We start from the raw sequence: 25896 nt of genomic DNA on the forward strand, positions 1-25896 counted from the left end.
ATCGGGGAGAAAGGCCTTAGTCAGGGAGGTTATCAATAACCTCATGGTCACTCTGTCTGAGCTCCAGCATTCTTCTGAGGAGAGAGAAGAGCATCTGAAGGACTCTCAGACCATAAGAAACTCAATTCTCTGGTCTGATGAGACTAGAATTTAACTCTTTGGAGTGAATGCCAGGCGTTACGTTTGGAGAAAACCAGGCATTGCTCATCACCACGCTAATACCATCCCTACAGTGAAGCATGGTGGTGGCAGCATCATTCTGTGGGGATGTTTTTCAGCAGCAGGAACTGGAAGACTAGTCAGAATAGAGGGAAAGATGAATGCAGCAATATACAGAGACATCCTGAATGAAAACCTGCTTCAGATTGCTCTTGACCTCAGACTGGGGCAACGGTTCATCTTCCAGCAGGACAAAGATCCAATGCACACCGCTAAAATATCAATGGAGTGGCTTCACAACAACTCTGTGAATGTCCTTGAGTGGCCCAGCCAGAGACCAGAGCTAAATCCTATTGAACATCTCTGGAGAGATCTGAAAATGGCTGTACATCGTCACTTTCCATCCAAGCTGATAGAGCTTGAGAGGTACAGCAAAAAGGAATGGGCATACATTCACAAAGACAGGTGTGCCAAGCTTGTGGCATCATATTTAAACAGACTTGAGGCTGTAATTGCTGTCAAACGTGCATCAACAAAGTATTGAGCAAAGGCTGTGAATATGTATGTACATGTGGTTTTTCAGGTTTTTATTTTTAATAAATTTGCAACAATTTCAACAAATCTTTTTCCACATTGTCATTATGGGCTATTGTGTGTAGAATTTTGAGAAATAAATTAATTTAATCCATTTTGGAATAAGGCTGTAACATAAAAACTGTGGAAAAAGTGAAGCGCTATGAATACTTTCTGGATGCACTGTACACTCCACCAGGTTTATAAGTAGCTTTATTTGGTCAAGTCTTTTACTATGCTGTGCATCTCTATAAAATATAAGAAATTGAACAATCCAACGTAAAATAGCATGCTCATCATTGTGTAAATATTGTTTTAAAGAAATGTATATTTATTAATATGTTTGTCTTTTAATCTTTAACAAATAATCCAATCCTGCGGTGTGTATATCGCAAAATAAAAAAAATATTGTAATGCTACATTTTTCCAATATCGTGCAGCCCTACTTCAGACTGGACACATAGTGAATACTTATTTTTTCTGATTATAAACTCTAATTATATCTTTATATATACGATAAACAACAGTCATTCTTGAGAAAAGATTTTTTGAATATTACAAAATGGCACTAACTAATCATTTTAATCTTATTTTATATAAGGGATAGTTCACCCAAAAATTAAAGTGCTTTTGTACAAAAAGGAAGATATAGTGAGCAATGTTATAAACAGACAGTCATTGACTTTGATAGTATGTTTTGTTCCTACTACGGATGTCAATGGCTGTTTTTTTCCCAGCATTCTTCAGAATATCCTGTTTTGTGTTAGGGTTAACCCTAACAGAAGAAAGAAATTCATAAAAATGTGGAACCACTGAGTATGAGTAAATTAAATTGTGATAAATTTGTCTTTTTTTGTGTGAACTGTTCCTTTAATTATGTTTCGTGAATCCACTTGAACATGCTTTTGAATTAGAGCAATAAATAATCTCAGACTCAACTTTATTATCCCCTTCAGGGAAACTAAAATTGCAGCAAGGTGCCATAACACAGGCGAAGTTCCATGTACACGTTATTCCTGTTGTACCTTTGAAAATTGTGTTTTGCTAAATGTCGGACATTTCTCCTCAGGAGTGAACTCGAAGTCTGCGCGGGTGCTGTTCCTCCTGGTGGTTCCAGGTCACCTTCTGTTTCTATTTGCCATTAATATGCTTCAAGGAGGCCACACTGCCATCACACCTGCATTTACCTGCTGCTACCTGAGTGCTGCGCTGCTTCAGGTAAGCCTTTCTGATTTCTTCTAGAAATGTGGACATATGCTCAACTAATGCTGGCAAACATGTCATTGTAGATTCCGCACAAAACAATGAGATGTCTGGTCAAATGTTTCGATTATTTCTGGAAAACATATTCTCACTGATGCAACTCATTTTTAATGTGTTTCCCCTTTTTAATTTCAGCATTTTTTAATGCAAATAATAATAATAATAATAATAATTCTCTTAGGTAATGTAAAAAATAGGTGTAAATGCATCATCTTTCTAATCTATGTTTGATTATCTCCATATAATATTGGCTGATCTGGCTTTTACTTTAAATGGTAAAATATGTATTGACTCATATAGAACATATTACTAAAACTGACCTCCAAATGATTGTGTATGTAAATAGTTTATTTTAACAGATTTAAAATCAAACTTGTGTCCATTGCATGTTGCTTTTGTTGTTCAGTTCTTGTATTTTCATACATTTACAATACATTTTACAGAGGTAATCTGGTTTAATATAACATTTTCTGTTTTATTAAATAACAAAGGTTGGTAAATTAAGTAAAATGTATCAACGTTTGTTGTTTAACAAAAATACAGTTGTTTAGTCAATTTATTGGGTTTAGTTGTTTGTTTACTAAAATTAGCTGATACAAGTAGCTAATTTTAAAATGGTTTAATTTACTTCAGTTCAAGGGATAGTTCACCCAAAAAATTATTTTATTTTTAATGATTTATTCTCCCTCACATGGTTTAAACCTTTAGAATTTTCTCTGTTGAACAAAAAAGAAGATAGTTTGATGAATGTTGTGGAAAACAAATACTGTAGGAGTAAATGAACACAAGCAACCAGTATGTTTCAAAATACTCCTTTTGTGCTCAACAGAAAAACTCCAGACAGGTTTTAAGTAAATGACGATGCATTTCTGGGTGAACCGTCACTTTTAGGTAGTCCTTTAACTAAGATTATAAAATACTAAATGAATACTGTTGCTCAGCCTGAGTTCATTTTTAACTAATGGTAACTTTATTGTAAAGTGGTTTTTATTCTAACATTAAAATTGCTGCCCAAGTAACAGCAGAGAATGTTGAAAACCATTGTTTTGTATTTTATTTTGTTACATATTTCATTTACATAACACATGAATGTATTGTCTCATCGCTGTAGTAAAATATAGAGATTAATTTACTGTAAACAGGAATTGGACATGAATACAAAAACAATGGTTAATACACTCCAGACTTGTAGAGTTAAACAGTCGAGTTTACCATTTTTGAATCCATTCAGCCAGTTTCCAGGTCTGGCGGGAGCAATTTTTGTTTAGCTTAGCATAAGTCATTGAATCGGATTAGACCATTAGCATCTGTCAAAAAAAGTGTTTCCTTCTTTTTCCTAAGACTGACAGAAAATGAGAAGCTGTTATAATGTGTCCAATATATTAACTGTATGTTCATTCCTGCATTATAACCAAGGGACTTTTCCTGCTGTACTATGTCTGCAGCAGCCACAATAACATAACACAGCACTGTTAGTTAGCTTGGGACTATTGTCAAGTGCTGAGTAATATCATTCACCTGCTGTAGCTAATGCTGAGTTCAGACTGCATGATTTTGAAAGTAGTCGTGACAGATGTTTTCACAGTGCATGACTATCAGAGCTAGTGTTTTGTTGCTGCTTTGTTTACACTGCAGGAGGAATCTGCGACAAGGGATTTCACACTGCATGACTTTACAATAGGAAGAATCGCCGACAACTTTGTCCAAACTACGTCTCACAACCAAAAACACGTAGTACATCTTTTATTTACTACATAAGGAGAGAGAAGCCTTTAATGGGGTAGAAAATGTCCATATTTGCTCACCTGGGTTTGAAGGGAATTAGCAATTTCTGCTCAACTTTTTTCTTGTTTGATCTGGTTGTGGTATTGCTCAGATGACATGTCAAACAGACACTGGTGCTCCTGCCAAATTTACACTAGTTTTTCCTCCATTTTTTGGGGTCCAAATAAACTGAAAATGAGCGCTTTAAACTTCTCCCACAACCTCCCGCTGGCTTGCAGGCACACACACACGCACAGTCTAGTGGATGCTGCTCTCTCATTGGCTGTAGGTGATCGCCGATGTTATTGTCAGTCAAAACTCATTTCACACGGCATGTTTTGAATCGCCGACAGCTCCAGATATTTAGCATGCCTCATGAGCATCGGCGACTCATCTGCAATTCTCTGAGATCACGTCTTTGATAGTTCACATTGTGTGATTGTTACTCGCGTGCACAAGCACCGATTTGCCTGTGATTTCAGGCATTTGTCTGCGATTTCTCAAAACCTGTCAGCGCAAGTCAAAATTGAGGCTAAAATCATGCAGTTTGAACTCGGCATTAGATACGGCAGCAAAGTTCATAGCCATATCAGCACAGAAAATGACCAGTTTTCTAATTGTCGTGGTGCACAGTGTCACTACAGAACAGTCAAGTTGTATAGGAAAATCATTGAAACTTTTTTTTTTTCTTTCTTTTTTTAAAGAGATGCTAATGGTCTAATCCGATTGAATGATTTATGCTAAGCTAAGCTAAAAAGTGCTCCCTCCAGTCCTGGGCCCAGTTTTTCCAATTTTGGATCATGGATTGGATCAAATCTTGGAAATTGTTTTTTTGCAAAGTAACAGAGAGACTTTGAATTAAGATTAGACCATGTAATCTAACCTTACATTTGATTTAGATCAAACCTGCCCTTTGGGTTATTCAAAACGTTGAACTCTGACAACAACAGAGCAGTATTGTATTAGAACAGTGTTTCTGTTACTTACCATTAAAACAAATAACGGCTGTTTGTGGCCACTGGTATTTTGCCTACCTGTTGTTCTTTACTAAGCCAGTAGGCTACACTGTTGGTTCCATTTAAGGCTCTGGTAAACATCATCTTAAAATTTGGTGTTTGGATCACAGTGATCCAACCCAATGTTCCTTTAAAAACTGTCATAAAAGTAAGTAAGATAGATCAGTTAATCCTGGATGGCAAAGCATGGGATTTCCAAATCTGGATCAATTTGATCCAGATGAAATATTTTGAAAAATTGGGCCCTGAAGATCATCTGAATGAATTTCAAACTGGACTGTTACACTCAAAGAATACTTCCCCTCAAAAAGTGAAGTGTTCCATTAACACTCGTTTTTATTTTCATGCACAACTCCTGTTTAAAAACTTAAAAACTTTACTTACAGTAAATTAGTCAAACGTCACTTTTAAGCCATCAATGTATCATGAAACACACAAAGATATTCAACATTAATATTCTCAGATGTACCATTTTTATTGTTTAAACAAATGTGGAGTGTTCCTTTTAAAAATGCACGTGAAAAAGTAAGTAGTGTTAACCTTTGTTTTTCTCTGTAGGTGGGGATCCTCATTTATACAGCAGACTTGATTGTGCGTTTGATGTGGAGGAAAGGCCTGGACCCGGATAATTTCTCCATCCCATATCTGACTGCTTTGGGAGACCTGTTAGGCACGGGTTTCCTGGCCCTGTGTTTCCGTCTGGTTATGTTAGTGGAGGGACTTGGCTTCTAAAACTCTAAACCCTCCACTCCTGTTCACAGGACCTGTGCTGCCCACAGTAGTGCACACGATAGGACTGGAAATATCAAATCCCCTTTTGATCATTGGCAGGTATGGACTGCAACCTGATGGTCTGTATATGATTATATTCTAGGTGTGTTGTCCTGTTGACTCAATGATGCTGCTTTCATACACACTAGCCACCTGATGCTGTATATTATAACTCTAGGCGCAAGCATCACTTATTTTATGTGCCATGTTTAAAATTGAAGTTTACCAAAATTTAAAGGGATAGTTCACCCCAAAATGAACATTTTCATAATCTACTTATTCTTCCAAACCTATTCTGATGAGTACAAAATAGATATTTTGAAGAATGTTGGAAAACTGTTAGGAAAAACAAACATTACTATGGTAGTCAATGGTTACAGGTTTCCAAGTTCTTCAAAATATCCTTTGTGTGTTCAACAGAACACAGAAGTGGGTTAATGATCCCTTTAAAGATTCTGGGATGTTTCTGTTATCCCTAGCGAATTTCCAGAGTATCTGATTTAGATTGGTTTTTAAGTAAATAAGGTAAATTTGAAGGTCATTCCTTTGCTGTTTAAGTAACACAGTTTTAAAGGCTGCTAGATATTTCATATACAGAGGGCCAGACGTGCCTCAGTTTGTACATTTTTCCTCTAAATTGGATAAACATCCAATCATAAATCATATTTATTGAATGTACCAATGTTCACTTGAATGAATTGATTACAATGAATTCATTGACGTGATAATTTATTTATTCTTCACTGTGAATTATAATTTACTCTAATCACATGGTTTCTACAGTTTGTGTTGTGGTGTTTTAAATAGGAAATGGTGTAAAAAGTATGTCAAGAAAACAAGTCTTGCTTTTGTGCTTTAAAATTGACTGAAACCAGATATGAGATCACAAACTCACACTGTTCCCTACTAAAGAAAAAGAAAACCTTGAAATAATTCTGATAAAGTTTGACCCTTCAAAGACTCCTCCATACAGGCTAGTGCACATAGGCATTCACAGTTATGCACCACAAGCTTTCAAAAACTGTTAGTTACATCACAAATGGCACATACTGTTGCCACACACTCAACAGCTCAGAGTGCTTTCCCCACTCTCACACCAATAAACCTCTTGCAAGACATTCATATTACATACCATTGAAACAATGTACATTTGACAGTACAAAAGCATTGGGACGTCTCAAATGTTCAAATCAAGATACAATGTTCCCCCTATTATATTATGTTGCCTGTCGAAGTGTTTTTAACTCTTTTTGTGGTTCTGAAGTTCTGGAAGTTTCCAGCTCAGCATTCAAATATGGAATAACTAACTAGATTGAAACTATTTTCCAACAGCAATTTTGGAAGGCTTGTTGTGCAATGTGGCACACAAGGTGCCCACTGTGCTGCAGTACATGTCTGCCTGTCAGCGGCTTTGTATTCTTACCCGTTCACATTGGCAAGATTTCAACCATCATCCCCCCCCCCCCCAAAAAAAGCCACATTATTAGGTGTCATTTTGACTAAGTGCTAATGAGCCACAAGAACACCTCAAAGCTATGAAACTGAGCAAGGCTAGTTTAAACTGTACTGTAATTTATTCAATCTTTACTGCACTAGTTTGTTGGACTAGATCCTCTTGCATACTCTTGACTTAAACACCGATATTTCACTTTAAACCTTCAACCCTTATTACAAATTCACAAGACGAGTGTATCCTCGCAGGATCATGCTGATGTTTGACCTGTAATGCCAAGTGGATAGTTTGTGCCTCCACCTGCATCCATAGCTCAACAAGAGGTGCAGTGATGAGGGTCTACCTTTCTCCAACCACAGCTATGCACTGTTTACCTAGCCTGCTGCATGCTAAAGGGGGGACTCAGTGAGAAAAATCGTTTCAGTTCATAGTAGGTAAACCAGCCAATATAGACAGCCTTACAACCGTTGGCACTGCAAGAGGAGTCTAAATTCATCCCTTACCCTCGACTTCAACACATTACAAGATATCTGATTGAGACGGTTTGTTACCTTTAGACTTGGAAACTCCCTTTGTGATTGGGCCTTAAGGTCTGAATCATATCTGGGGAATGTTTGAAAGGAGTTTTTTGAGATCAAATGCAAGGAATCTCTTGGAGATTAACGTCAAGGCTCCGCTGGTTCCAGTTCAAGAGCAAACTCTGCAATAAATATGCCATGTAAACAATACCATAAATATAATTTTGGGTGGTGAAGAGTACAGGAGATGAAACATTCATAGCATTTTGTCCGTTGATGAAGAATCCTGCTTCACTTATCAACACTTGGAAGGACAAAGGCACATATTTGGAGCTCGGTCGAAAGTTACCAAAGCCAAAGGAATTGCAGACAGTATTTCATGAACTTCTGGGATGGGTTGCAACAACACCCCTGCCAGCAGTCATCTGTTCACAGTGCTGAATTTCGCCTCAAGGGAGCGAGAGCCACACCATAATCAAGGTGCTTCCTCTACAGGCTCCCTTAGGCAGATCACTCCAATCCAGGCGCAAGAGTGAAATTCATCACTGTGCCTCATGATTTGAGTTTTCAGTGAATCTTGGGATCAGTTGAAACGCGCTCAGGCTTCATCTTAACTTCAAGTATGCCGGCATAGAATAGTTAAAAAGCAAGAAATCCATTCGGTAAAGGTTGTAAAGTTTCTTCTGATAAAACGGACTGATGTTGTCAAAGAACTTGGCAGCCATGTCGCCCGTGGTCCTGGTGCTTTTCGAGGTGGCTGGGAATTTGACCTCTCCCTCTGCACCTGCTAGCTTCAGGATGTAGCGCGAGTCTTGCGCAAGAGTCTCGTATTTGCCCACCACGTCATAATGGATCAGGCAAGGGTGGCAAAGTGAGTGAACTCTTTCCCAGTGCTCATTAAACGGTTCCTCCCTCTGAGTCTGAGGGTCTACTAGATAATACACAAACTCCTCAAAGGAGACGTCGTTGCCTTTTTCCAGGGCTTCATCCTGGGGGTCTGCACGATGCCTCTGGATGATTTTGGTCCCGTAGCGTTTATGGAAAGCCGTGTTGTAGCTACGGGTGAACTTATTGCGATAGGCTGAGACTAATCTCTCGAAGGGTTCACGCACGAAAACGAACTTCAGATAGGTGCGTAGGCGCTTGTTGATCTCGGCTGTTGAGTACTCCGAGAGCGAGCGCAGATTGCCTGCTATGTGAGCCTCATTGGCGGGAATAGCCAGAGGTTCACGATAGCGCCCGTCTCCTGTTAGCACCATCATCACACGCTTCCAATTGGTGCACGCCACTTTGGGAACATAGCAGTACAGTAACTTGTGCTTATCGTCCACTATGAGGTGACGAAGATCCTCGGGACCGAGTACGCGTCTTTTGCGTGTATGTGTGTGACAGGTTTCCTCCAGGAGTTCCCTTCGACCCTGCATAGTGGCCTGCACTGCAGACTGCTCCAGCTGGAGGACAGGAAGAAGTGTTATAAGAGGAAATAAAATGAGGTGGGGAAAGTCAACATTTGTGTTTCATGAAAGACCAAAGTCATTTGGGTTCAGAATTTCATTTTTGGGTGAACAATTGATGAAATCTGGAACTGACGGTTCTTAGCAGTAAACCACAGATTGCACTACATGTAAACACACGCATTTGGGTGACTTTATGCGATTAGGCAGTTGTCTTTGAGGGAAGTTCTTTTGAAATCATGAGGCACATTGCGGTTATGGGAGGGTAACGGTCTTGCCTGGGGGAAGATAGACAGATGGGTTTCATAAAGGCAAGGATATGTGGTATTTGATGAGCTGGTAGTGATTCAACTGGTAGAATTCTTATTAAAACGTTCCACCTTAAAGGGAAAGTTTGCTCAAAACTGAACATTGTGTCATCATTAACTTTTGTTTCAAACTTATAACTGCGTTTGTCATTAAATAACAATGAAGGGTTTGTTTTCTGTGGGCAGGTCACATTTTAAAGCAGACTAAAACATTTTATCAAAAAAAAAAGGCTTAAATAAACATATCAGCCCACATTAACATTTCTCTAGCAGAGAGCACATGTCATTTATTTTTAGTAGAGGTGTAACGGATCACGGTAGGGAAAACACGTGACCCACGGATTAATACATTTTTTACTTGTAGATTAATCTTAAATTTAAAACAAATCTTACAGAGAAATCGCCTCTTGTGTCATTCAAATCACCTATGAAAGCATTTAAGTAACCCATCACATCTCGGAACTTTTTCCTTCTTCATTATATTTTACAGGAAAGCCAGAGGTTTTCAAAGGTGTTTTCTGTCACTACTTGTTTAGCCTGCATTAACCCATTCAGTGTAAGCTGCACGATTAATCATTAAAAGATTGGGGTCTCAACATCCACGCAACATTATTATAAATAATGGTGATTTGCATATATTTATTAATCTTTCGAATCGCTGCATTCAAATCGGTGAATGACAAGCACAAATATCAAGAAAGAGATTTAGTCTTTAGAGTTAGTTATGAAGTTACAAACAGTCAAATAACAGCAGTACTGAGATAACAGTATATAATTGAAATAAAACCACTGATGTTTACCGTAAAGATTGAAATCCCCATCATGTGCGTTTAACGATGCTCAAAAATGAAAGTTGTAGGCAGCAAACGCATATATGCCACTGAATAATTCCTCAAAAATGATCAACTAGCAATGAAACATACATTTAGCATTATCAGCAACAGTAGTAGTAACTGTGAATTTTTTTAGAGTACTGAATATTTTACAGTTTATTTTTATTCAGCCGATTAAAAATAAATAAATGAATAAATTACAATTTCTAAGTTCTGTTTGTTTAAACCAAAAGTTTCTTGCAGTACTGTTTTTGTAACAAATGGAAAGCAAATTACATTTGTCTCCTCTTTTGGCTGATCCGAAAAACGGTTTGATCCATGACAAAAAAAAAATACAAAATGTGATCTGAACCGTGAGATTCGTGATCCGTTTCACCACTAATTTTTAGTCATTTGGTTTGCAAGTGTCTTCATAATATGGCGATTTGGTATGAATATGGTGCTGGGGTGAATTTTCAGCATCATTGCTGTAGTCTTTAGTGTCACAGAAAGTTTTGCACTTCCAGCGTTATAAAAACAAACACACCCAAACTTTATTTTAATTTTCTGAGCAAAAACTATATGTATATTATGTTTTATATACCAACAAATCTTGTCAGACATATTTTAAGATCTACATTTCTGTGCACTTCTTTATTGTACAGTTAGTTTGTGTGGGTCTTTATGAAATGATGATTGTATTATGAATAAGGTGTTTGACGTGATTGAAAGGAGTTGCTCCAGGAATGTGAGCTTGTTATTTTAGTAATTTGACTTCCACTGCCGTTAAAAGCGGTCTCTTAAACACCAGAGGCCTCAAGAAAACCCTCTTCGTCTTTTGTTGATTTAACCTATTACCCTAAATAATATAATTTATACTTTAAAATAGTATAATTACAACATTACGTTTACATTGTCTTATTTAATAACTCTATAAGTTAGGACAAATCTTAACAACATTTCATGATTTCAGCTGCTGAAATAGCATACCTGGTCATTTTCCTGTAGTGTCTGTAAAGGACTTCTTCCTGATTTAACTGGGAAACTGTCCCGACCCGAAATCTGTTCAGAAGCTACACACAAAAACAAAAGCAAAGATGAGAAATGGCAACAAGTAATACTAAAATTACATGTGATCATAATGGTTTAATCCTAAGCATTATATAACTAAGGCTCTAATCCCAAGCATTCCATTTTGTTGTGTAACTTGTTCTGCTATTTAAAATGTATGACACCTCACAATCTCTATGGCAGATTTTAGTAGTACACTCTTACTAAGGTTATTTTAGTCATCCATTTTAAATTAGTATTCATTTCAATACTATTTTTAAATTTGTTCAATGTTTTAGTTTACATTAAATTTTTTTTTTAATGGTTATGAACATTTTAGATATTGCTTTTATATGTATTTTATAGATTTAGCTTTAGTTTTGATTTACTAAAATAACTCTAAAGTTTGTTCAGTTCTTTTTTTTGGTTTAGAGCAGGGGTTTCTAAACTCGGTCCTGGAGGGCCGGTATCCTGCATAGTTTAGCTCCAGCTTACTTCAACACACCTGCCTGGAAGTTTCTAATATACCATTATAGAAAGAGTTTGATTAGCTGGCTCAGGTGTGTTTAATTGGGGTTGGAACTACAATATGTAGGACTCCAGCCCTCCACGACAGAATTTGGGCACCCCTGGTTTAGAATTTGGGGGGGGAAAAAAATCCTGATTCAACTAGTGTTTACAGGATCATTTTCAGGCCCATGGCCAAACAGAAAAAAAGAAGCTGATGTGTCCTGGGTTTACATTTGTTATCTGCATACATGTTATGGCATTTTATCAGTTGAAAACTCACAATGAGAGTTTATAAAATATGGAACAAAGCCAAACAGCGTCAGGAATTCCTTCATATAAGACAAATAAAGATTGTTTAAGTTTTCAACGTGTGTTGAACTGTAATGGTCGACATCAAAATAAGAGAGAGCATGCATGCTTGAGTGTTCTGTCCTTTTTCTTACCACTGCTTCTGGCTTTAGACATTTTTGGTCTTCATTTCAGCAAAATCACTGAAAGATTGTTCAAAAGCAGACCAAGGCTCACCTTTTAACATTTTCAGTTAGCTTTTTTTAGGTGTACACCAAGGTTATAATTAAACCGCACTAACACAGCAATCACGGCAGAGTTTGTTTTAAACAAACCAAACCTGTCAAGTGTGAACAACATTCCATTAGAAACTTACAATTTATTGACCAAAACAAATAAATATACAGAGATTGAGGTGAGCTCTTTAACACGGGCCAGCGCCAGTGAGGAACCACTCAGAAGTAGGGCTGTGATGGTAACAGATTTTTTGTTATTATGGTGAAGAAGCAAGAAATCAAGAGGTATGTCAGGTAACCCTTTCAATTGATAGTCCTTATCAATGACTGATTAAGCATGGACATTTAAAGGATAAGTTATGATAACTGAGGATAGTTATGCTTTGTGCTGACACACATCCACGACTTTACACATTAAAGTAATAATCAAGTGTGTGCAGCTCACATTACCTTATGGAGTCCCTCTCTTGATATTGGGGATGCATAAAACCCTGCTATGGGCTGTTATATCCATTGGTGCTGCCGTTAATAAGCAGATCTCGGTTAAATCCGCTGATGCAGCCGTTAATAAGGGTCAGGTAGGTAATCAAAATGCAGGCTACATGATGTTTAGTTATGTGTGGATAAAATCAATCATTGGTTATACAACCTTTTAACTACTTTGTCTGAAATACTAAAATGTTCAAACAATTTGATTGAACTAAAGCAAAACTAACCGGATCAATGAATGTTGTTATATACCGTAAAACAGTTAACAGGCTACTTTTATTTTTGATCATAGTTAACAGAATACATTATTCGAAACGGAATGTTTAACTTTTATTACACATAATTGTATTCAACAAACTAGTTTGTGTGTTGGCCGTGGCAAACCCTGGGCCACTTCACCTCAACAAAAATGTTAGGCTATTCGTTTTTCTGGCTTATTTTGTAGATAACTGATCAACAAAAAATACATTAAAATTAAGACAAACTATACTGAATGAAATGTTACAAAAAGAGCATTTTGCAAACAAAATTAGGCTATACGAGGTGGTCAAAAATTGTTTCAGTGTTTCCTGTTGCTATTTTGGGTTCTTCATTTATTTTTTTCCCCCAGTCTTATTAGGTAACAATCCAAAATAATTCACAATTTAACTTTGTGAGTCGTTCTTTTAAAGAGATTGTCGTGGTTGTTGTAGCTACTAAATTATATTAACAGAATCAGAAATTAACCGACTCAGATGTGCGTTCCAAAAATAAATAGTATATTTTTGTTCGTCCCCATCGGCTACACAACTGTGGAGTGTTTGTTTCGCTCCATGGAAAATAAGGATTTAATAATGCTCCACTGTAATTGTTGTTAGACAAACCTCTGTGATTAATATTGGCAATATTTTAAATAAATTTATTTATACAAAATAATTATATGCTTTAGTAGCCAATAGCCTAGGCTCCTTTAAATAAGTCAACATATATGTGATTTGTTGTCTCTCATCAACGTGGCTACAGCACGTCTGTTTACTTCTGTTAAAAAATAAATAAATAAATAAAAATACATTTGACCAGACTTTTAGTAAAGAGTCTATACTGATATTTCAGTGCCAGTTTGACACTATACACTAAACTGAAGATAGTTTAACTAATTCAAAACACTCCCTCACCTGAACTTATGTGAGACAGAGAAAATGAAAGTACATTGTAAAATCAGATTCTCATCTAATCTTTAAAATAATGACTTGAATCAAAAATGTTGACAGAGGTTTGTGATATAGGAATTACAGTGGAGCATTAAACTGCTTATTTTGCGTGGAGTGATTGATTTGAGTTAGTGGGGCTGCTTTATTTATTTAATGGAAGAAAAAAACTTGGTGTGAAAAAACAACCTATGCGGGTTTTTAAAAAGGATTGAGTCAGTGTTTTCGTTTTGTAATCTAAATTTGTAATTTAAGTATAAATAAATAGGGCAGGCCTTTTATCCTTTTTATTTAGTTTATTCTGGTTTTCTATACAATCCTGAAAGTATTTAAAGCAAAAAGAAATAATCAACTAAAAATGGGTGGTGATGACTGTAATAACCACATCACCGTGGTTGACATTTCATTATGGCGGTGATGCGGTTATCGTCACACCCTTTCTCAGAAGAGCCCACAAACCTCCTTAAAAAGCACTCGCCTTAGCAACTGCCTAGCAATCACCCATGACTACCCAGCTTTTACATATTCAAGCACAACTGGCATTTTCCTGAGAAAGACTTTCTTTGGGGTTAAGAGGCTCGTGACCTTGTTTTGCGAGAGCACAGATCAAAGCACTTAGTCAGAATGATCACGTTCTTGAGCAATAAAAGATTAGAGCTGTTAATTCCCGGCATATGGAGAGCTGCAGGGTTCACCTAGCCGATCGGCCATAAAATTCCTCCTCCACATTTGCATTCTCTATAGGAACAGTCTGTTCTCTTCAGTCCAAGCCACTTCCCCCTTACTCCCCTTCCCACCCATCTCACACACACACACACACACTCTCTCTCTCTTCTTCAGTCAGTGTTGGGGCCCTCGCTAACGTAAGTGATTGGTTTTGCACATGTGCCAGCTAAGTCAAAGGGATACTTTAAATGCTCAGAGAGGTAGCAAGTCTGGACACTGAGAGAGTTGTGGAGTAAGCAGCCCTGCTGAAAAAGAGAACAGGCACTTTCAATGAAAAGGGTTTAAGAAAAGAAACTTATTTTAATTTTCCGACAAATGGTCAATAAAAGGAAATGCTTAATCCTCACAAATACTGCAAATCAATCTCAGCTTTTTTTTTTTTTTACAATGACATCAAGTTTGCAACTCAGACATTAAACTTACATTTAAAGATGATACTAAATTCATTCAAGTGGGAGGCTTTTGCAACAGAGTTGTAGACCCAAGTTATAAGAACTAGCCATCTGGGTGGTCCTCGAATAACATTTTCCTTGTTGCATTCTCAGCAGCAGTACGAACTACTGTATGACACAAAACAGTGAGTTCGAGCTTAGCATTCAACAGATGTCAACAACTGGATGAAGGATGGAGAAGTGCCTGCACTGCGTCTGTTTATTTATCACAGTTTTCATTGTTTGTGAAGTTAGTTGGTAAACTGTGTGTATATACAGCTTTTTAAAAAGTTGAATGCCTGTCGTGTATTGCATGTGGTTAGCCAATCAACATAGGTCACTTGTAGTTTTTACTGTGCTAGGTTAGACCCGACTCTAAAGTAGGAGCTAAATTAGGCCCTGACATGACAACGATGTAGCCACAAACGGAAACGTTTTAAAAGTTTCCCTTACATTTTAAAAGTTTCATGTTTACACTACATTTTCAAAACAATCCTCAAAGGTTGTAGAAAAACGATCTAAATTGCTGTACATGCCAAAATGCTGTATTATGCAAGGCCTATGAGAACTCTAGTGCAAAAGCACATTAAAAAAGTGGTACAGCCAAAAATGAGCACTGAAACATTATGTACACACATGCTGTTTCATATCTATATATATATATATATATATATATATATATATATATATATATATATATATATATATATATATATATATATTGAAAAGTTCTGACTGGTCAAATAGTTCTGGTTAGCACTGACTTATATTGAATGAACGAGGGAGGAAAAAAACACAAATCTTGGATTTTTTTTCTGTTCTACCCAACTCATACAGGTTTGGAAAGACATGGCAAGCAAGCAAATAATTGTTAACTAAATTATAACTAGTTTTATCTGAACTTGTCTATCTATTTAGTTTCACAGAGTCAGAACTTCTAATATCTTAAAATAATAAGCATGGACATCAATCTGTACCATATGCAATGAAAGAGGCAAAAAGAGGAGGAAAAAAAGGGGAGGGGGGGAAGGGGGTGTTGAGAACATCCAAGATATAACATGGAAGGGACAGAAAAAAAAGGAAATGGGGATTGGGTTGAGTACATATACAGACCAAGATTTGTGCTGTGAAAGCAGGCGCTGATGGCTTTCCCAGGTCTTATATACACTCATTATTCACACAGATGGATATATGAAATGAAAAGACTGCAAATCCAACAAATGGATAAATAAATGCTACAGTGAAAATGAAGTCTCAACAGAAGTCTCGATTTTTCTTTTACGCTTAAAGAGTTTAAGTGCAAAGTTTCACATTAAAATGAATTATTTTGTAAGAGAAACATTTTAGCAAGCTGAATTATAATAAAAGCAGCATTTTTGGATTCCACACAGACACTTTGAACCAACACTTCTTTAAAGAACAATTTTGTAGTGTGAAGCAGTGGTCCTCAACACTTTTTATCACCGCAGAGCAGTGTTTCGTAGGTTGTAGGTGACTATCAACTGTTTTCTCAGAGGATGACAAGTAGGCTTGTGCCGGTATTCGGTAATGCGATAAATCACGGTAATGAATATGCACGATATTGTTATCGCGGGCACTTCAAAATACCGTGAAAAATAATAGATCCGAATTTATATTCTTAGAACGCGCCTTAGCTTATTTTCCATCAACCGCTTGAAGAAAAACTGCGTATATGCTGCGCAGAACTGATGCGCACTCTGATGTAAACAATCCCCGCATGTAGAAGCCCTGTGTGCGCAGTGCGCGCCGCCGCTGCCACCGCACTATAATCCTCACACGCATGCCATCTGTCAGACCGGGCACTTTCCCGGTGGGCCGACGTACTTTTTGGGCCGGGCTGATCATCGTCTTATGATTTGATCGGCCCATAAAAGGCTTAGCAGCCTATCGTTTTTTTCTGCCTTAATGATTGACGCTGCTGTGATCTGTGACTCTCTGAAAGTAGATGCTTTTTTCCCGGACAGACAGACCGGGCCGGCCCATGTGACACCCTGCAGCCCATTGGCTCTTTTCGGTATTGACATTGGGCTGGCCCAATCACAAACTCCTATTTTGGACTCCGTGTGAGCGTGCGTCGTCTGTGTGTATTTGTCAAAATAGTCGAGAGTCAGAGAGAAGAAACGCAAGGGAGGCGCAGAGAAATCGCGGGAAATACACCGGCGTTTCATTTAGCGATTCTGAAAAGTTCTCTGTTCATTCTAGTACATGGCTAAAAACGCAAATCTCGTGACCACACACTCTCTGCCCAGAGCTGCAGCCACTAGTTCAGCGGGTGAGCATAAACCCCAGGTCAGAGTATAGTGCATGTCAGACAGTTCATCTGCTGGAGGATCTCATCTCACTATAGCTGTTAAACGTGATATTGAATTCATCTTGTTGTCTCTATCTAACAATTCTTATGTCTTTTGAATCACTTGTTCTCAGTTAACTGTTTTGGCTGAGTGCAAAGATAAGCTAATATATTAATTTATGTAACCACATACACTGATTCTGCACATTGACTGATTGCTAACCTTTATCGTTTAAATTTAATGTACGTTATACTATTATAATGGCCATTATTGGTTATTAAAACTGATATTCTGCAAAAGAGACAGGGTAAAGTTCATTCTTTTCAATGGAAATGAAAGGAGACAGTTATATTTAAGCCCTGTTTTGTTATAAATATGCAATGTGAAGATGATGCTCATAAAAATATGCAGCTACACGAGGCTGTTTGGTGTCTGTTAATCATAATATCAAAATGAAACAAATTTGACTTATATTATGTTTTCATTGTTTAGATAGTGAAACAGCAAGCAGGATGAGGTGAAAGAGGTTAAAATGTAACACTGTTCCCTTTGAAGATTTACCCATGCATTATCAGGCAGTTTTTGTTATGTTTATTATTGAATATAGGCTGAGTCAATAGTGTATTGAATAAGCTAAATTGGCTGTAGTGTATGAGTGTGTGTGAATGAGTGTGTATGGGTGGTTTCCAATATTGGGTTGTGGCTGGAAAGGCATCTGCTGCATAAAACATGCTGGAATAGTTGGCAGTTCATTCCACTGTGGCGACCCCTGATAAACAAGGGACTTATGCGAAGAAAAATAAATGAATGAATAGTGTATTTTTTTAGAACTCAACAAATATCTTTATGGACAGCATACAGAAATTAAATTGAGATTAAAGTTTGTATTTATTTATTTATTTCATATATATGGCTTTTGTGTTTTATAGAATATGAGTTGATAAGGAGGAACGCTGCCGACAATTTATCCCCCTTTAAAAAGGTTAAAGTCAGAAGTTTGGAAATATTTTGGGTTCCAAAAAAATGCAGAGGGATTACGAAGACGGTTTCCCTTTTGCACATTCACTTTGATATAATTGCTCAAGTTTACTTTTATTTTGTGTATTGTTTTATTTATATTTATTTGTATTTAAATGTTTGAAGTACTTTTAGTTAATTAAAAAGTTATTAAAGTTTTGTTATTGAAGTTTTTTGTGTTTTTTTACCTGTTTCTCTAGTAAAATTACAATATCGTGATAATACCGTATACCGTGATAAAAGCTCAATCAATTAATCGCAGCATGAAAATGTGATACCGGCACATGCCTAATGACAAGCTGACAAAAAAATCCATGTTGGATTCACCGGATTAGTTGACAAATGGGTTGCGGATCCTTGGCAGTTTCTGGGTCTTTTATTGGGCTTTTTCCCTTTAGCAAAGAAACTTTCCAAAGACAACAGTTTCTTACTCATTTTGCTGCTTGTGGGTTAGTTGGGTGCTCAAGTGACCGAGATGTAACCAAGAGAATAAGTTATTCTTAAATAAAAGACTTTGCAAATAAAAGATCATTCTGACTCAGTCTAATAAATGAAACAGAAATAATTAATGATTTCTCATGCGGCCCGGTACCAATTGATCCAGACCGATGGTTGAGGACCACTGCTGTAAAGAACATCTTTCCACTATGAAGAATAGTTTGTGGAATGAGGATTATTTGGTTGTTCTAGCATGACAGAACAATTGATGAAAATAAAGCTCTTTTTCATATCAAAGTAAAGAGCCATTGTTTATTCAGTTTTTAATTACTCTGTATTTATTTTTCAAAGAAATTACAAAAATTAATCACCAAAAGAGCCTATTGTGGAATGGAAAGGTTCCAAGGATGTGGAATCAAAGAAGCAGAAGAACTTTTATCTAATTTTAAAGTGTAATTAGGCTGTAAAATCGAGGCATGTGAATTTTAATTAAGTCAATGATGAAGATGTTGCTTGGTAACCTTCCGGGAACAGCTAGTCATATAACTTAATTAATATTCTTGATTGCCTAATTCAGCAGATGATTAGCACTGACTCAACGACGTCTGCCTTTTAGACCATCTGAGCTGAATGTTAGTGTAAAGCCTTGCATGCGAGAAACACAGCTAAACGTCTATTATTTTAAAGGGTTGGTTCACCCCAAACTTATTCTATCATCATTTACTCTCCCTGGATTTATTCCAAACCCATAAAACTTTTGTTCATCTTCGGAAGAGAAATATTTTGATTGGAGATGTTGCTGTCTCTCCATCCAAAGTCTGTTCACCCAAAACTGCAGATGCTTCAAAATTTGTAAAAAGAACTAAAAATAACTCCATATCAATTGTATCAGTTTAATCCAAGGCTTCTGAAGAGACTTTATAAAATGAAAAGCTTAATATATACTTTACTCAGACACTAGTCAGCAACTTTTACAGCATTCAGCTGACATCAAAATTAACTATCCTGCATTTTTTTTCTTTTTAAAATATTTCTGAAGTTATATTTAACAGACCAGAAAATATATTTTAAAGTTCGACTCTTCTAAAGCATAAAAATAGCATTATATGTTTGCAGATATATTAGAAATGTGCTAAGTGAACATTCTTGTTTATCTGAAAAACAATGCTGAAGTCAGATATTCTGCTTTGAAAATGTGAGTTACGTGCCGGAACTTTGTATTGTTTTTGTTTTTTTAACCCGCCCACTGCCACTTTAGCCAATTATATTTCAGCACCCCGGTTGCCTATTGGAAAACCGCATATCTCATTCATTCATAAAGGCTCTAAAAGCATGCACTCGTGACCGAAATGCGACCTCCGGTGGACAGTAGCAGACTCTGAAATGAGACACAGATTCACATGAGTTCATGAGATCCACATGAGGTTATTAGCAAATATTATGGGGGCGGGTACTTTTACTTTTTACTGCAGCCCCTCCCTCACCTCTGCTAGTGTTCAAACCAAACTGAGATGGCCGCGGTGTTTCTTATGGCGGGTTTTTATCCTTCATACATGTTGAGAGATCGAGTTGATCGACTTGATAAGGGAATATGTCTTGACATAACCCACACAGATGTGACTTAGTAAAGTCTGAATGTAAATGCCCTCGTCAAGCAGCGCTGGAGCAGCATGAGAGGATCACAGCGCATCAAGCGAACAGTATTAACAAAAGAAAGACACAACTGAAGACACTTAAATGCCAGTAGTTGTTGTATTTGCAGCAGCTCTGTGGTGCTCGTCCACAACTTCATGCATTGGGTTAAATTATGTTGTCCAGTATCTGTGTTCAGCCCGTTACAATTATGTTGAAAACCAGACAGGCAGTCAGGCAGCGTAATACAGAGAGTGAATCAAATGATCGGTAAAGCGCATCAAAATGATCGCATTAAATGATCAAAGCGCATCAAATGAAGAAAAATAGAAAAATCTGCTGTCAATAGTTGGAGCAAAATATTTGAATGGTCTTGCATGTATTTAGGCCCTTTTTACTTATAACAAATGAACGCTCTGTGTTTTTGACAATATTGCAAGTTCACTAAAAGCTGGTTGGAATTATTAAATAAATAAAACTTTTTTAAATAAGAATATTCCATAATATAACTATAATTTATTGCATTAAACAGTAGTTTGGGACCACCCACTATGTTATAAGACTGACCGATTAACCTATCAATCACGTTTAGCTTTATGCTGTGTCATGTTTTTTTTTTTTTTACTTTATTAAACAAAGAAACAATCCACATCATGTTTAAGGATGTGGAAATGAATAGAGAATAACAGCCCAGATGAAACCAGATAGCATTCATCAGTGTGCATCATTCATTCATAAACGTATCCATATTGATGATCTGTCAGCAAGACATACAGGAAATCAGTAGACATGTATATATTCTTTGTTCTTAGATTCATTCATTGTTTTGATGATGCATTTCTACATGAAGATCATGGAGACTGAGATGACAAAGCTTTTTGTTCTATAAAACACATTATTTTAATATTTGTGAGTATCTATAAATAAAGACACTTAACCATTTTGAACAATGTCTTCCTCTTTCTGACCAAAATGACAGAATTTAAGGTTTTTCACTGCCCTAGTTTTAAAAAAAATCAAGCAAGCATATCTGTGCATTAGTCAACATCACAGGATGAAGGATTCATGCAGTGAATATTGCATACTTTTAATAATCGAGCATTTATGTCAGATTAATACCTGCAAATCACAAAGTTATCCTCATATTAACAGAGGGCTGTGCAGGAAGTACGTCTCAGAGGAATTTTTTTTTTTTGCTAAAACACCCAGAAATTTAACCATGAACCAAGAATGCGTCAACTATAAACATCACGGCTTTTATATTTCTTTGACACTTTACTGTTTTGAACAATGTCTTTTTCTTTATTTTTATGACCAAAATAATTGAATATTCAAAGATTTTTCACTGCCATTAGAAAAAAAAAAATCAAGTATAAGCATACCTGCACATTTGTCAACATCACTGAATAAAGGATTCATGCAGTAAATATTGTAAACTTTTAATAATCGAGCATCTAAGTCAGATTAATAAATTCAATTCACAAAGTTGAACTACACTGTTCCAATTTACTATGATCTTCTATGTGAAGCTGCTTTGACACAATCTACATTGTAAAAGCACTATACAAATAAAGGTGAATTGAATTGAAAGTTATCCTCATGTTAACAGAGGGCTGTGCAGGAAGTACGTTTCAGAGGACAATTTTTTTTAGCTAAAACACCCAGAAATTTAACCAAGAACTTTGAGAATAATGCGTCAATATAAATATTCAACATCACAGCGTTACTCTTTTGAACAATGTTTTTCTCTTATCTTTATGACCAAAATGACAGAATATTTGAAGGTTTTTCACTGCCCTTAGGGAAAAAAAGCAAGTATAAGCATATCTGTACATTTGTCAACATCACGGGATGAAGGATTCATTTAAGTCAGATGCAAATCACAAAGTTATTTTCATATTAAATTATTTTTTTTTGCTAAAACACCCCAGAATTAAACCATGAATATTAAGACTTCTGCATGTAATACACGTTCATTAATGAGCACTGTTATAAATATAAACATCACAGTCTTTTTATTGCTTTTTTTATCTATCAGACTTGTTTTCAGGCGTACTGGTTAAGATGGCTGCATATATAAATACTATACATTAAAACCAATCAGAGGAACAACTGAGGATCTGCTGATGTGTTTCCAGAAAAGTGTATGCCATATGCATCAGATATTTAGCCACAGACGTCACACCAAGCAACAGCCCACGCACCTGAGGCTAATCATCACTCAACATATAATTCAGTTTTAAATGGTGGCGTGCCAAGTTAGAACAAGTGTTACTCGCTACCACAATCTGATATCTGTGCCAAATAAAAACCTATCAGAACTGCCATCACAAAATGATATGCTTTCACAACATCCTCATAATCATCTCTGACAGATGAGAATCATGCTAAAAGGAAGTCTTTAAAAAAAAAAAGTGTGTGAGAGGCCGTTAGGGGTGTCAGATTCACAACCGCAGAATGACGTGAGTGCATGCTAACTTCCGTTATTTTCCACGAACAGAGAATTGCTTGAGAGATGAAACTAAATGATGACGAGACACTGCAGAACTCCAAAAAATGCTGAAGGAGTTCCTCGAAACAATCCCAAGCTACATTTGAAGTCAGAATTATTAGCCCTGTGAATTTAGTTTACTTTTTAAAATATTTTCCAAATGATGTTTAACAGAGCAAAGAAAGTTTTCACAGTATTTCCTATAGTATTTTTTCTTCTGGAGAAAGTTTTATCTGTTTGTTTTCGGCTAGAATAAAAGAACCCTAAATTAAAAAAAACTTTTAATGTTAACATTATTAGCAGCCTTATTTTTTCAATTGTCTACAGAACAAACCATCATTCTACAATGACTCTTGATTGCACTAACTCACCTAATTACCATAATTAATCTAGTTTAAGCTGAATACTAGTATCTTGAAAAATATCTAGTAAAATATTATGTACTGACTTCACTGCAAAGATAAAAGAAATCAGTTATTAGCTCTTAGCTCTTAAAAGTTTTATGTTTAGAAATGTGCTAAAGGTGCAGTATGTAAGTACTTACCATACTTACATGCTATTTCAGACCGAATATTCAGAGTAGCAGGGTAAACAATATAGAAAGCGTGTCATAGGTTCTTATTGTTCAAAGACGAACCAATGTGATGTGAAAACCAACTTCACCTCAGTAAAGCAGGCTAGGCGCAATAGTGCCATTTACTTATGTTTGGTTGTTAAACAAAAATCTACATTATCGATGCTGTAAAAGGTCACTTATAAAACTGAAAATAGTCACATCAATCTTTCACCAGAAGATTTCAGTGGCTGAACAACACTTCTGTGCATATAACCCAATCGTAACAACAATCTACTTCAGCTCTGAGTGACTAAAGTAGTTTTAAAACATAACATAACCTGTCTAAGAAAAATACTTCAGCGTGCAAAAAGTAACTACAATATAGATTCAGGATTTTAAAAAGTTTTGATACAGCATTTTTTTTTTTACTGCTGTCACTCTCTCAAGTGCATGTAAAAGTGGTGCGTGTGTACGCGTATCAGCGGATCTGTCTGCATGAACAGGTGTGCGCAGTTGTACAAATCTACACTACACTTGACAGACAGTTTGGTCAACTCAGCAGAATTATGGCAAATGTCGGCCCAACAATTCTAAATTGGATGAACATTTTTTAGTCTTCTGCCTCACCCCGAATATAAAAATACATATTACTATTGGAATGTGAAGAGACTTTCAACCAGCACAGCAAAAATGTCTCTGAAGACAATCACCTACTTCACCTTTAAACAGAAATTAGGGGAATAAATATGCAGGGGGGCTACTAATTCAGGAGGGCTAATAATTCTGACTTCAACTGTACATGATTTGTGAGAGAGAGAGAGAGAGAGAGAGAGAGAGAGAGAGAGAGAGAGAGAAAGAGAGAGAGAGAGAGAGAGAGAGAGAGAGAGAGAGAGAGAGCGAGCGAGAGAGAGCGAGCGAGCGAGCGAGAGAGAGAGAGAGAGCGAGAGAGAGAGAGAGAGAGAGAGAGAGAGAGAGAGAGAGAGAGGGGCACTAAATGGCTTCCAAAGGTGGGAAACAATGAAGTCTCTTTTTAACCTTGTTAGTATGCACTATGAGTGAGGCTCCTCAAGTCAACTGAGGCCAGGCGGCGACAACAAAGGTTGCTTACTGGAATGCTACACAGGCTTGTGGCCATTTATGTTGGCCTGCAAGGGCTTATAGAGGACAACACACAAATCAGCGGGCTTTTATCAAAAGTGCACAAGGTAATGGGCAGGAAGGACTCCTGCCGTGCTGAAAGCGCTCGCTTACTAATCGAATTCGGCTCGGCCTCATGTGGAGGGAGGTTTCTGTTCTGTGCGCTGACTTTTTGAGTTTTTATTTTACTCCCCAAATGCAATGATTTATTTTCTCAATTGTCTTCACAGCTGGTGCTCTCGCTCCTATAGTCTAAATATATTAAGGCTGCGGTACATGGAAACACATTGATATGACTTTGAGGATCAAGTTTCTCTGGTTGAAACAACAATGGAAACATTAGCACTCATGTTTCAAGGAAGCACCGTTTATCTTATGACTTGATCTGAATGAGAAGTGAAACCGGTCTGATGTCAAAATCAGAACATTGCACAAGTGGTTCTTATTTATTAAAATGTGCACTGCGCAACCACATGTTTTGACTCATGTACTTTTCCCAGAAGACGCTACATCAAAAACACTTTCCAGTAGTGTAGTAAGACAGGATACCACAGGAAAGTACAGTAAATTTGTGTCATCATATTTTATGTCTTTATTTTAATACTGTATAACATTGCAGCTCAACACTGACCATGTAAACAATTCCATTCAAAACACTTACGAAATGGTTACTCATTACCAGTGGTGTAAATGAATGAATTACAGAACAAGAATTACAGAACAATTATTACCACATGGACATGACCTCAGTCATTTTTGGTGATGTAATATATATCGCCCATACATAAAAAACAATTCTAGCAACATTAGCTGATTGAGAAACACCTCTATTAGGGTTGGGTCGATAGACAATGCCATCGTCGATAGACACCACGATGCTGAGCCGGCATCGCAATCCTATGCCCCGCCCCCATCACAAATCCGCTCGCGAAAAATACACACTTAGGCCCCGTTTACACTGATGCGTCTTAGTTTTAAAATGGCATTTTAGAACCAAAACGATCTACATCCACTCAGGCGTTTCACCTAGCATTCAGTCCACACTACCTCTGAAAACGCACATCACGTGACCACACACAGACACAGATGCACACACACTGTCATGCGCTCGAGATAGCGGGTCCAGGCAGTCAGCAGGTCAGTACACTGCTTCAATCTTTCACGCTTGTACTTAGTAATTTTTGTTGGTTGGTTGTGCACCTTTTTTACCAACCAAGTGTGTTGATGCCATCATAACGACACAGACCACTCTGCCTGTTCATGCCAGAGTGCCGCGGAAAGTGATTGACAGGTGGTCATTTGTGT

General features: G+C 37.0%; 2 protein-coding genes across 4 annotated transcripts in view; one reads left to right on the forward strand and one right to left on the reverse strand.

Moving 5' to 3' along the window:
* Nucleotides 1-6315, forward strand: part of LOC130217185 (solute carrier family 41 member 1) — a 37135-nt gene extending 30820 nt beyond the window's left edge. For all 3 annotated transcript variants that reach the window (XM_056449241.1, XM_056449242.1, XM_056449243.1), the window contains 2 exons: nucleotides 1802-1950; nucleotides 5334-6315. In XM_056449241.1, coding sequence (XP_056305216.1) covers nucleotides 1802-1950; nucleotides 5334-5507 — 323 coding nt within the window. In that variant the 3' untranslated portion in view covers nucleotides 5508-6315. The remainder of the gene's footprint in view (nucleotides 1-1801; nucleotides 1951-5333) is intronic.
* Nucleotides 6259-25896, reverse strand: part of si:ch211-236h17.3 (carbohydrate sulfotransferase 11) — a 44059-nt gene continuing 24421 nt past the window's right edge. Inside the window, exons 2-3 of the mRNA XM_056449244.1 lie at nucleotides 11082-11164; nucleotides 6259-8968 (exon numbers count right to left, since the gene is read on the reverse strand). Coding sequence (XP_056305219.1) covers nucleotides 8123-8968; nucleotides 11082-11164 — 929 coding nt within the window. The 3' untranslated portion in view covers nucleotides 6259-8122. The remainder of the gene's footprint in view (nucleotides 8969-11081; nucleotides 11165-25896) is intronic.

The sequence above is a fragment of the Danio aesculapii genome, chromosome 23 (assembly GCF_903798145.1).
Source record: "Danio aesculapii chromosome 23, fDanAes4.1, whole genome shotgun sequence".
Taxonomy (NCBI): Eukaryota; Metazoa; Chordata; class Actinopteri; order Cypriniformes; family Danionidae; genus Danio; species Danio aesculapii.